Below are 13,867 nucleotides of genomic sequence, written 5' to 3' on the forward strand. Positions count from 1 at the left end.
AGACACTGTACTTATATTGTGATTTATGCAGTGAAAAACTGCAATACTAGTCTGGTTAAAAAGATTTTATTGGCCTGGATTATAGTATATTAATATTATATACTCTTAAAAAAATCATTTTAGAATAATTAGAATGAGAAAATAAGTGAAAGTTACTGCTGGGTATAGGTATTGAATTACAATTTATATTTTTCTTAATGTTTTCCAAGTTTAGCAATTAAGTTTCTAATTAAAAAACTTGTTTTAGGCTGGGGATATAGCTCAGCTGGTAGAGTGCTTACCTTGCATGTACAAGGCCCTGGGTTCAATCCCCAGCACCACACACACACAAAAAAAAACTTGTTTTTTACAAGTGTGTTTAATATTGTTGAGAATATTTTATTGTTACCCGATTCTGGGAGCTTGGGTGCTATGGTTTGAATGTCTGTAACTGTTAAGAGGTAGGACCTTTAAGATTATCATCACCAGAGTAGATCTGTTATAAAAGCAGCCCCCTTTTCTGCTTTCTGTCATGAATGACTCAAGAAATGCCAGTATCATACTTCCTGGTCTCCAGAACTGTGACAAGGATCCCACCACCACCACCCCACCCCACTCACCCCATACTGGGGATTGAACACAAGGGCCCTCTACATCCCCAGCTCCAACCCTCAACCCATTTAGAAAAAAAAAATTTGACAGTTGCCAAGACTGATCCTTCTGCCCCAGTCTCTGAAATTTCTTAAATTTCCACTGCACCCACCTGAGAAATAAATTTTATTTATATATATATATATATATATATATATATATATATATATATATAAAATCATTTAGTAGTAACACTGTAAATACTAGTGAACAATCTCTGTACATTTGTTAAGAAATTTTTGCCCAAAAACAAATATTGAGAATTTCACGATTTATTTAATAAACCAATTAACGATACAAAAAACGTTTAGAGGATTCCAAAATTTAAATTTTCATTTAAATACAAATTCACTTTATAATATGAAAACATATAACATTAGACCTCTAAACATGATTTTTTCATCTACAAAATTTTTACTAGAAAAGTTTGCAGAAAACAATTTTTATTGTGACACTAAATGTACATTATTTACAGTTGAAAAATCTAAAAACTTTTATTTCAGAAACTTGGATATATGTGTATGCAATTCCCTTCCCCTCTCCACCCCCAGTAAAAAATAATCCAAAATATAAAGCTATTATGCTTTTATAACAAATGACTACTCAAGCCAGATTAGCCCAAGACTCAAATTGTTTTCTTGGTCTATAAGAAAGTGCTTTGACTTTCTTAGAATAGCAGTATACCATTTAACACTCAGCAACAAAAGTTTACTATAATGGACCATAGTACACAGTGATCTAAAGAATTAATGAAAAAAAATTAGGATGAATTTATGGCAGATTTTATTGATAATAGAGTGAATTTTGTAGGGATCACTTATTTTTCTATAATATTTAAGCTATATTGCTTTAGGAAATAACTTGATAATGTTTTAATTGATAATTTTAAAATATAGGTGTTAGAATAAAAATTTAAAACTACAAGGGAAACTGGAGATCATTTACTCCTATGTGTCCCTTATGAGAACTGAGGCCCAAAAAGAATCAAGTGGTTTGCATTGCCCAAGACTACACAGCTAACTAGGGGGAGAACCACTCTTAGGATGATATTTTATACTACTCTGCTGAAACAGGTTGAGCCATATCATGGGCATATTTCAATTTTTAATGTTACTTTTTCATAGTTTGTTATACAGTACAACCAACTAAAGTCAATCTAAGAGACATAATTTTAACAAAGAATAAAATAAGTTTCTTGCATTTTAGAGTCAAGACTTAACTTATACAAGTGGAATGAAAATACTTCCTATATAAATTTCCTGTTGCCTTACATTTAAGTAATGTATTTACAAAAGAATCAAAACAGCTAATACAATGTAAAATTAGAAAAGAAACTTTAAAAATGTTTATGGTATAACAACTGAAAAAAAAAATCTCAAAAGGATGTCTTCATAGTATAAAATGCCTGTTCCTTCACAATTGAATTCTGAAACATTTGGAGAATAAAGAGAAACACTTGGGTTTTACTCCCTCAACTAACAAAATCAAAATTAACTCAATTATTTTTTTTTTTAACAATCGCAAAATTAGGAACCTCTGTAGATTTATCTTAGAATCAGTTTACAGACAACTGAAAATGAGTTCAATTATAAAACAATCATCCATAAATCCTTTGGTACATTATTTAAAAAGAGTTGGGTTCCAGCAGTTCATTTTGTTTCATAGCTACCTGAGAGGCAAATCCATTGGTACTGGATACCACCATCACATAAGGTTGTGGCTGTTGCTCAGTTTTCTCAGTGTCTTCTTTCAAATGATCTTCAATCTCCTTTTTTTCTACCTCCTGTATAAGAGTTTTTGTCTCTTGAGCTTTGATAACTGAAGTAATTACAGTGCCAGGAGGGTGAGCAACGAGTTGTGAACTTCGAGGAGAAAAGGTCACCACAGGTGTAGTAGCACTGAAGGACGGGGATGAAGTCATACTGACGGTTCCATTGCAAATGGACTGAACATTGCTAGTAAGAACCTGTTGTACATGGGCAGGGCTAAAGACAATTGAAGGAGGAGAGCCTGCCTTCTGTGATGGTAGCATGACATTTTCTTTCAGTACTGTCATGGGCTGTGATGATGGAATAGCTTGTAAAATAAATTTCTGAGATCCAGCACTGGCTGATGGATCTGTGCTGGCTATTACCGTTGTAAGTGGCACCGTTTGGAGTGTTACTGTGTGCAACTGCTGATTCCCAGGAGACACGACCACTGGAACTTGGGTTGGAGCCTGTATAGTCCTATTGAGATAACCAAATAAAAGTGAGACAGCATATTCATTATTGAAACCTTAATACTTGACAAGTCATCCTGAAAAAATACAATTCTGGCATTTCAAATGCTGTTTCCCATATTTTTTACACAGAATAATAAACATCATGCCAGGCAAACATCATACATATTTTATCTCTGAAACCATTCATAATGATATCATCCATGAGTGCTATTTAAAAAAAAAAAAAAAAAAAAACCTCTGTATAAAGTGCCACAAGCTATTGGGCGGCGGGGGAGGGGGGGGGGACCGGGGGGGGGGGGGGGGGGGACTGGGAAAGTTGGTATGGTGGCACCTGCCTGTAATACCAGTGACTTGGGAGGCTGAGACAGGAGGATTGCAAGTTCAAGGCCAGCTTGGGCAATTTAAGGAGACCCTGTTTCAAAATAATAATAAAGGGTTAAGGATGTGGCTCAGTGGTAGGGTGTCCTGGGATCATTCCCCAATACCACAGCAAAAACAAAAATGATTGAAGAAAAAACTAGGAAATTAAAATCAAATCTGATTCATTTTTTTAAATACTTACAGGATAATATCAATGTGCTCATCCATAATGATTACCAAACTTCGTGATTTTCAATGTTTTTAAAATAACATATAAAGAGGCAAAATGCTCTATTAACTAAAACAAAATCCCTGTCTTAAATGTACATATGACAGAGTTCTTAGGATTTTAATAGCTCATAATTCATATGTATTTACATAAAACAAGTCAGGATTATAATTTATGAGAGTTCTTAGGCTGATAGCATAAAATAAGGTCAAGCTTTGACAAAAATAAAATAGGAGCATGTTTTAGCAATTTTGTAGGCCTAAAGAATTTTCACAAATTTTAGTTACAGAGCTACAATTTAACATAATCTCACTTATTAAAAAGGTACATAAATGATATCATGAGGCAATCTAACTTTAAAAGTTCACACCTGTGAAAGTTACAATTTGGGTCACTGTTATATAAAAAATAGTTGAAAAACTGCATCTGGATATCTACTGTCTTCTCTGAATTCTGTAAAGCATTTTATAAAAGATACTTAGCTGTTACTTTAAATGGCTAAATGCTAGGTTAGAGTCCCCATAAACTAGGTTATTAAAGCTAAATTTTAGTATGTTATAGTTATGTGGCCTGTCACATGTGAGAAATGAAATTCTTGAGAAAATAAATGGGATAGGTGGAAAGATGAAATAAAAACCCAGTACAACTTAGGGAGAGCTTCAAAGTATGTGGGAAGACACAGGATGACTAGAGCCTACCCATTCACGTGTGATAGTGATTTACAAATTCAGACTGCCACTCAAGTCATCATTGTGAGCATCAGTCTACAGCAGGATATTAACAGCTCTCTTGAAGGACAAAGCTAGAAGAGATCATGAGTGGGGTATAAAGATTTAATAGGTAGGCAGAATATGGCTGGGAATAAAGGCCAGATGAGCTAATACTAGGCAGGAATGGACAAACTGGGAGGAAACCATCACTTTGGGAGTCAGGGAGCTTTTCCAAAACACACTGTGCCTTTGCCATCTCTTTTCCCACCTGAATTGGAGTAACTTAGGTGGAATGAGAGTCTGAGTATGGTACCCTAGAACCAGATACCATTTTAAAAATAAGGTCCCAAAAGGCTTTCCAGGACAATAGCTTACATCCACGTACTATAGGTAAAACAGTACTTGGCATATAGTTAACACAGATTCTATAATATGTGTAGCCTTGTCATGTTGTATAAACACATTTTCTCCATTTTACAAGTAAAAAGAGGTTGAACAGCTTGCATAAGATAACCAGTAAGATAAGAAAGAGACCATCTGACTGCAGACACTCTATGTGTCTATATAGAAACTCTATAGTCAGGCACTATTACAACATACTTCTACCTCTGGAGTTCTGAATAATTTCAGCTAAGATGAATATTTACAATTATATTCTTAAATTACAGGCCATTTTAACTCTGATATCTCTCCCCCTTTTCCTTCTCTAAGATATGGCAGAAACAATAATGTACTTTAAAATTGTCCACATTACTAATAGGGCTACCATTAGGCAGTTAATGCTTTTGTTCAAATTTTTAAAAAATATTTTATCTTTTAGTTATAGTTGGACACAATACCTTTATTTTTATTTATTTATTTTTTATGTGGTGCTGAGGATCAAACCTAGGACCTCATATGTGTTAGGCGAGTGCTCTACTGCTGAGCCACAACCCCAGCCCCTTTTTGTTCGAATTTTTAAAAGACAAGTCTTTTCTAGTTTGAGAAACTAGACTATTGTCTGTCAGAAAATACACATGATTATATATGATATATACAATGTAAATATGATGGTTATTTGAACAAATTTTAAAACAAGTTTCACTAATAAAAAAAAATTAAAGATTTAAGAATAAAATATTATAAACTCTTCCCCAACAACACAGAAATTTCTTTTTCCCCCCTTAATGGTTAAACTGTCAGCTATATCCCATTATATTATATAACAGAGTATATTTTAGTTACTTTTTAAAACCTTCCTAAGCTGCTTATAACCAATTGGTACCACAGTAATAATTTATAATTCATCAAAATTTCTGAGATGGCCTGGGATTGTGGCTCAGTGGTAGAGCACCTGCCTAGCATGTGTGAGGCACTGGGTTTGATTCTTAGCACCACATAAAAATAAATGAATAAAATAAAGATCCATCAACGTCTAAAAAAATTTTTTTTTAATTTCTGAGGCTAAGAAAAATAATATAACTTTTGTTGAAGATCTACTAAGATACTGGGAAGTGATTATCACAACGACCTGTAAGTATTATGATCTTTATTCTACAAATGAGGAACCACTCAAAATATTTAGTTCATTTTCACATTTAATAACTGGCAAGGCTGGAAGGTAATGCTTACCTTCTTCCCCCCTTCACCACGCTGCACTTAAGGTAAATTATAAACTGTACATGTATATACACTGGGCAGGGGGGAGGGTACAGGGGATTTAACCCAGGGTCTCTTTACCACTGCTACATCCCCAACCCTTTTTATTTTGAGACAAGATCTCTCTAAGTTGCTGAGGCTTGCTTTTAACTTGGGATCCACCTGCCTCAGCCTCCAAAACTGCCTGGATTATAGGCGTGGCCACCATGCCCAGCTAAAAGACATTAAGACAAGTCAGGCACGTTGGAGCAAACCTGTAATCCCAGCTACTTAGAAGGCTGAAGCAGGAGAATTATAAATTAAGACCAGCCTCAGCAATTTAGCAAGATCCTGTCTTTAAAAAAAAAAGGGGGGGGGGAGCTGGTAGAGCACCCCTGGAATTCAATCCCCAGTATCCCCCCAAAAAGAAAGAAAAACAAGGCACTAAGACAAACTCTTAGTGCTTGAATAAATATTAGAGAAGAAGAAGTTAGGCTAGGTAGACTTCAAGTTTACCAATGGACAATTTTGTGAAAATATTTTATCAGAGATTTTTTTTTTATTTGCAGTACTGAGGACTGAACCTAGGGGCACTCTACCATTAATTACATCCATAGACCATTTTGGAACAGGGTCAGTGGTTTAGTTTTGTTGTTTCATGGACTAACATGAAGCCAGAGTCAAATCAAAATTTGTAAAAACTAAACACAAATGCTGTAAATCAAAAAAGTTTAATTGACTAAACATAGATAAATGCAATTTATGAGATGAAAATAAATGGGTGAAGGAAATACACTGAGATGCTACATGCCTCACTGTAAATAAATGACAGTTCATGTGATCCGTTATAAATCAGTAGGTAATGTGACAAATCATCAAGCTCACTGCTTTGGACTAAACTGCTTGCATTAAAATGCTCTCTCTACCACGTACTAGATATAACCAAGCTCCTGCACCTCTGTTTCAGTTTCCTTATCTGTAAGATAGGAATTTCAGTGGCAGTGGTGGGGATTGCATACTAGGTAAGCACTCTGCCAAATGAACTACACCTCCAGCCCTTCAATTTTTTTTTTAATTTTTTAAAATGTATTTATTTATTTATTTTGAGATAGGATCTTGCTAAGTTGCCCAGGAAGGACTTCAACTTTAAATATTCTTGCCCCAACCTCCCAAAAAGCTGGGATTATAGGTATGCACTACTATGCCCAGCTAAAATGGGAATATCACTCACATCTCATTGAACTGTAAGAATTCTATATATCACTATATGAGAAGTAAAATATAAAAAGTTCTGCGTGTCAAATTCTTACTATAATAATTGAAAAATCTATATTTTAAATTGTATATGTTCTACTTCCTCTCAACCATAGTGAGAAAAATCATTTAAAGGCCCCAGTTTTTATTAGTCATAAAAATGAGCAATGTAATCAAACTACTATTTATTTTCCCAGGATAATGGTTATTTAGAATAATATCTATTCTTATGGGTTATGGGTTGAAGTTATTTAGAGGTAAAAGTCAAGATAATCTTAACTTACTTGATAAATAGTAAAACAGAAAAAAAAAAACAGGTCATAAACTAATCTACAGAGAAAAGGCAAAGTGCTACCAATTTTTGAATCTAAGTGCATGGTAAATAGGTATTTATTATACTGTTTTGACTCTTCCACATTTTGAAATTTTTATAATAAAAAGCTGGGTAATTATAAAATACAACTTCAAAAAATAAAATATCACTATCTTATTAGAAATTATTCTAATAAAACCCAATAATGTTAAAATTTCAGAGTGATATACTCAATTTGCTTGAGGTTCATGCTCTTCAACTGAGCTATATCCCCAACTCTATTAAAGGTTAAACTGCTTGAAAACAAGTAGAATTTGGGGAAAGAAATAAAAGATAAAACCAAATGACAGAAAAAATTTTAAACATATATGATTTTAAAATGTGAGTATATATACATATAAAGGAATGATTTACTACAATAAGAATGTAAGTTTTAACTTGAAAATGTTAAATTTTATATTGCTTCATTCTATAAATAGCCCATTTAAAAAACTCCTTATCCTAAAATGAGGGAAAAGAATGAATACATGCACTACTTCAAAATAAACTCTAAAATGTGAATGTTTAGGCACCAGGAAAATGATAATGAATAAAATATGGCTCCTACATAGCTAAATATGTAAGAGGCAGGCATTAAAATCAACTGAAATGACAGCAGTATGTAACATACAGAAGATAGTATGGCCAGGCAATCAGCTTAAACTAGAGAACAAGAAAGAAGTATAAGAGGCTAAGAGTTGAGGTAACTAAAACTGGACATATTTTATGTGAACACGGATCTAACAAGAATTGCAAGAAAGCAATCTAAAAAAGCTAGTTTAGAAATTACTTGTAGTAATACAGGTTGTACATACCTAATACAAAATTCAAAGTGTTCCCAAATCTGAAACAAGTGGAAAATTCCTAACCTCATGTGACAGCTCACTGACAAAATATTGTATAAAATTACCTTCAGTCTATATGAATGAGATATATATAAAACATTAGTGAATTTGGTGTTTAGACTTGGTCCTATCCAAAATAAAGCTCTTTATGTATATGCAAATATTCCAAAATCCAATATAAAATTCAAAATCTGAAACACTTCTGATCTCAAACATTTCAGATAAGGGATATATAACATGTATATAGCCTGATCTGAAAAAACATTAGAATCCGGGCAGATTTCATGGAACTGTCAGGGTATTCTAGAAATGGAAATTCGAAAGGGACACTAAGGACAGTTTTTAAACCACTGGGAGAAAATAGATAGCTTTGAATTTTTCTGGCAAGTCTTAGAATATTTTAATAACTGTCATTGGGTATTATTCACAAATTGACTTTCAGAGTAATATCTAATACAGTATTTACAATTTAATACTCTTCAAAGCTAGAGGCATTTTTTTAATTCTAAAATGGAAATTTTCAATACAATTGCTATAAAATTCCACTTAATCCCTCCAACAGTTGGGTCCCGGTGTCTAGATGTAGCCATTTGTGTCTGTTAGCACATATACACACAATGATAAGATGACAATCTAGAATCTAGTGGGAGGAACCATATATTCCCAACTACATAATCATATGGTAACAAACTAACAGGAAATAAAACACTAGAAGGTAAATGCTTGAGATTATATCATTCCTGTCTAATAAAAAAGAAAAAAATCAACTTGAATCATTTGAAAATTTAAGATTTTCCCAATGGCAAAAATTTTAATTTGTACGAAAGGCTGAATTATCCAAGTGTGTTCTTGATTCTAGGTAAAATTAACTTGTATCAAGACCAACTGAACCAACACCTCAGCATTTATATTATGGAATATTCAAACATAGTATGGAAATCTGCAAATGATAATAATCACTTTTATTTGCTTTGGAAGGGTTCCTGTGTGCTGTTACATTTCATGTTCTTGAAATTCATGACAATATAAACAGGCAAAACAACAAAAGCTGTTAAATACCCATTGACTTTTATTCCTTATTCCTTGCCCCTATTCTAAAATCAGGTAAGGGCAGTTCCAAAATTCTTTAGAAAACCAATCTAAAGCAGGGTTTTCTTGGTCAGCATCTATACTCAGGCTCTTAGACAAGTATGATTTTTAAACTGAGAAAACTACTTTTCCAAATTCTGGCACTCTGAAGCCTGAAAAAGACAACTTTAAATTTTTAGCCTCTCCACTTGTTTGAACTTATAGAAGTATTCCATAGTAGGATCTTCCCAAGTAATAACATTTCTTTTTTGGAACTCAGTACAATCTTAATGTCAAAGTATGACAATCTATGTTGAATTTTTTCAGATTCTGACTTGATTTGAAAAAAGATCTGAAACACTTCTCTGGATTTTTCTTACCTTTGGGTCATTCCTTATATAGGTCTATCTAGTAAGCAATAGTTAAAGTGATAGAATAACATCAAATAATGTTAAAGTTTAAAAATAAGGAATCACTGATACAATCAGAGGGCTAATACAATACATATGGCTCTTGAAATAGTCTGTTAACCAAAAGTTGTAGCTTAAAATAAAATGTTCACTTCTGAACCCTGACCCACTTAATAAATAATGGTGCTGGTCAGAAACATATAGTAATTATGCATAGGAACTTTGGTTTTTCTCACCTAATGCTCTGAACAGAGGAATTTAATGTTTCTTCTTGCATGCTATTGGTTACAGTTGCTTCTCCTTCTGCGACAGCTTGTACTGGCTGTACTACATGAACAGTCCGGAAGAGCTGGGTAGGATATGGAGACTGTGAGGGCTGCATTGTCCTCAAAACTTCTGATGGCTGTGTAACTTCTATAGGATCTTTGGGTTTTGTAGCTTTAGAATTCCCTGGCTTTAGAACTGTAGTGGCTCCTTTTATCCCTGGACTTGAAGATACTCTTGATCGGCTTGCTTGATTCCTACTTGAAGTGGTCGATGAAGATAGTGATGGATCTGAAGACTCTATGCTGGAACTTGGATCCTCATCATCTATGTATATAAGATCTTTTGGCATTTCTTTAAACTGATATACCAAGCGCTGACCTTCCACTTTTGCAAGAATACCCCTTTGGTAATAGTACCTATTCAAAGCAGATAATTTCATCAATATCCTATTCAATCAATCAAATTAAAATAATATTCAATAAAAACAAATTTTCCTAATCATAGCAACTTTAAAGTTAGAATCAAACAAGTGAAAAATTTTCTGAATTAAGGACAGTTACCTTATATAGGATACACTTAACACTTAGAGAGAGAAAAGACATTATTGCCAATTAAATCTAAAGTCAATTCTGATTAGGGTACCGTTGAAAAGTAACCAGTCTTCAATTTTCTTCCTTTCTCTATCTTGCTGCTAACTTTCTGGGATAATCAACTATCCTACATATATCAAGAAACTGTTTCCTCTCCATAGCTTCCTGTAACATTAATATGAGTTTAAATTTTATTCAGATTTGTGTGCAAACTTTAATGATGTACAGTACAGAGATCCAAATAGTCTGTCATTGATTTTAACAAAATCAAGAGCCAAAACAAAGTGTAAGCTAAATAAACCAAAAACTTGAACTAGTTCTAATTTTTGTTGTTGTTGTTGTTTATTTAGGTACTAGGGATTAAACTCCGGGGTGCTTTACCACATCTTTAATCCCTTTCTTATTTTGAGACAGGATCTCAATAAATTGCTGAGGATCTAAGAAGAGTTCTAGTTTAAGACTGTCAAAAAGATTATTCTAAAAGATTATTCAGATCATTCTTTTTTTTTTAACTACTGGAGATTGATACCTGGGGCACTTTACCACTGAGCTATATATCCCCATCCCTTTTTATTTTTTGAAGCAGGGTCTCACTTGTGCTGAGGCTGACCTAACTGCCTCAGCCTACAGAGATGTTAGGATTACAGGCATGTGCCATCATGCCTAGTCAGATCATTCCTATTTTTAATCTTTCTCAAATATGTGCATATATTGAGAATAAATGACATGATCCCAGAAAAATAAAGCAAAAGCAAGCTTAAGAATAAAATGGTACCTCATTCAAAATTTCTAATATTAATACTGAAGTATGAATCTATTCCATTATAATAAATAACATCATACCTGAGCTTCATGTTTAAAAATGAATTTCTTACAAGTACCTGCACTACCACTATTGGTATTTTGGGCTAAATTTAAACATAATGGTTCAAAATATGAGCCCTACAGTTCACATACAATTCCTAATGATAGATATTTTCTTAGTAAACTATAGGTTAAGTATGTCTTATCTAAAATACTTGGAACCAAAACATATTTCATATTTAGGTTTTTTTTGAGTTTTTGAATATCTGCATATAGACTTTACTTATTGTGCATCCCTAATACAAATCACCCAAATTTGGAAATACTCCAAAAATCCAACACTTTTTATCTTTTTGCTTTTGTTTGTTTTTTGCAGTGCTGGAGATTAAACCCAGGTCTTTGCACATGCTAGGCACTGTACCACTAAGCCTCTTCCCACAGCCTCTCAAAATCCAAAACCTTTTAGGCACCACAACTTTTTTGCTCAAAAAGTGTCAGATTTGTAGCATTTTGAAATCAGGTTTTTGTTTAGTTCAACCTGTATCTGTTGTTGTTTCCTTCTTTTAAGAAGGAAAATATCTTCCCTGGTTACAATAAGCTTTTAGTTTAAATGTGCACTGATTTCTACAAGAATTGTGGTTTTAAAAAAATTATTATTTCTTCAGTTATACATGATGGTAGAATCCATTTTGACATAATTTACAAGCATGGAATATATTTTGCTCTAGTTCAGACCCCTATACCTCTCCTTCCCCTTCCCTCTCCCCATCCCCACTGATCCTTTCCTTCTCCTAATCTTTCTGCCATTTACCTATAGTTATTTTTTAAATTAATTTCTTATGGATTTACACAACAGTGAGATTCACTGTGGTATATTCATACATGTACATACATGTACATATGTTAGATTCACTTCACTGTCTTTCCTTTTCCTATCCCCCGCCCCCCACCTTCCCTCCATTCACCTTTGTCTATTCCACTAAACCTCTAAACAATTGTTGTTTTGTAACTCAATAAAATTCACTTCTTTAATCCCTTAGTTTTTAAAAAGTTACCCATTTTTTCAATACCTAGGAAATGGTATTCTTAACAACAACAAAAAAAAACTTCACACACCTGAGTGCTCTTCCCATGGTCTCATAATTCATATCAGGTTTGTTTTTGTGTTTTCCCCACAACCTGGATACTGCTTTAGAATCTACCAGTTTAAAAATGCCTTTTTCTCGTTGAGTCCATTTGATGTATTTAGGACAAGTAGCTTTGTCCTGGAGCAGGGCCAGTAAAAATTCCCAAAGATAAATTGTATTTCCTGAAACAAAACAACTTATTTTTAAATGAACAGAATTTCATTTAAAAGAGCACAATAAAACAAATATAGTTCTGTAAACTATATTAACACAAAATTATTATATAATTCAGTAGTATTGCCGATATATTCAGTTAGAATTGGTGATTTGATGTTCATAATTTTTAAGGTCTAAGAAAGAACTCTGAATCAGTCCTATGTAAGATGACTGAAAAGAGACAATATCTTACCCATTAGATTTGCAATGACTTAGGGAGAAAGCACTTCAAGATATTTTTTTTTTCTATTTAAGAGCCATTACATAGAAGAAACATGAAAAAATTATATGAAACTTTACATAGTTGTTGTCTTTATATTAGAACAAGTAGCATCAGCCATAACAGCTTTCCTCAAATTTGAGCAATGGTTATGAAAATACTAGAATTTCAAGACAACCTAATAATGTGTATGAACTGAAATCTAACAGGGCTGAATTCTTCCAAGAGCCTCGTATTATTAAATGAATAAATGGATTATTTTGACATACAAATGAAAATAATTCAAAAGGATTTCTAGAGCTACCTTATTACCAGTTCATTTACAGAAACTGGCAACTCTATCTTATAAACATTGGTAGTAATATATTCCATTTCAGTTTATCAAGAAAACTGGAGGCTTCTACTTACAATATGAAGACATTATAAAGCAATCTCAATGTTACTTGGCCTGGAAGTATTATTGGGAAATTATTGCAGTACTTACCCTTCCCATCTTTGTTTTTCTTCTTCACAGATATATTTGGAGTAGTAGCTGGGGAATCTGGTCGTGGTGGTTTAGTTTTCCTCCCTGAAATCAGAATAACCGTGTAAATATCTGCCCTCAAAAATGAAAAATAATGAACAACTTAGCTATTTTTTCATTTATCATAAGTTTCAAAGGCCAAAATGTCTATACATAGGACAATAAACTTGACCTTAAAATGCTTTTACTAAAAAAAAATTTCAGTAAAAACTTAACATTAATGTAGGTTAGATCACAAACACATTTATGTAAGAAATGACTGACCCATCTGTAAAAATGAGGTTAAATTTCAAATATTGAATCTTGTCTTTGATGTAACCATATTGATAGTGCTTTCTTAAGAAATCGGGGAATATTCTTGACATTGATAAAACTTAGACTTAAAAAATTGGCCACATAGGTTTGTCTGACTCTTGGTTGT

At 33.2% G+C, this 13,867-nt stretch overlaps 1 protein-coding gene across 6 annotated transcripts in view; it reads right to left on the reverse strand.

Annotated features, from left to right (window-relative positions):
• Nucleotides 1-884: 884 nt before the first annotated feature.
• Elf1 (E74 like ETS transcription factor 1) overlaps nt 885-13,867 on the reverse strand; it is a 106,359-nt gene continuing 93,376 nt past the window's right edge. For all 6 annotated transcript variants that reach the window (XM_071611467.1, XM_071611466.1, XM_071611468.1 and 3 more), the window contains exons 6-9: nt 13,408-13,491; nt 12,477-12,669; nt 9,936-10,382; nt 885-2,858 (exon numbers count right to left, since the gene is read on the reverse strand). In XM_071611467.1, the coding sequence (XP_071467568.1) occupies nt 2,255-2,858; nt 9,936-10,382; nt 12,477-12,669; nt 13,408-13,491 (1,328 nt within the window). In that variant the 3' untranslated portion in view covers nt 885-2,254. The remainder of the gene's footprint in view (nt 2,859-9,935; nt 10,383-12,476; nt 12,670-13,407; nt 13,492-13,867) is intronic.

Source organism: Marmota flaviventris, chromosome 4 (assembly GCF_047511675.1).
Source record: "Marmota flaviventris isolate mMarFla1 chromosome 4, mMarFla1.hap1, whole genome shotgun sequence".
Classification (NCBI taxonomy): Eukaryota; Metazoa; Chordata; class Mammalia; order Rodentia; family Sciuridae; genus Marmota; species Marmota flaviventris.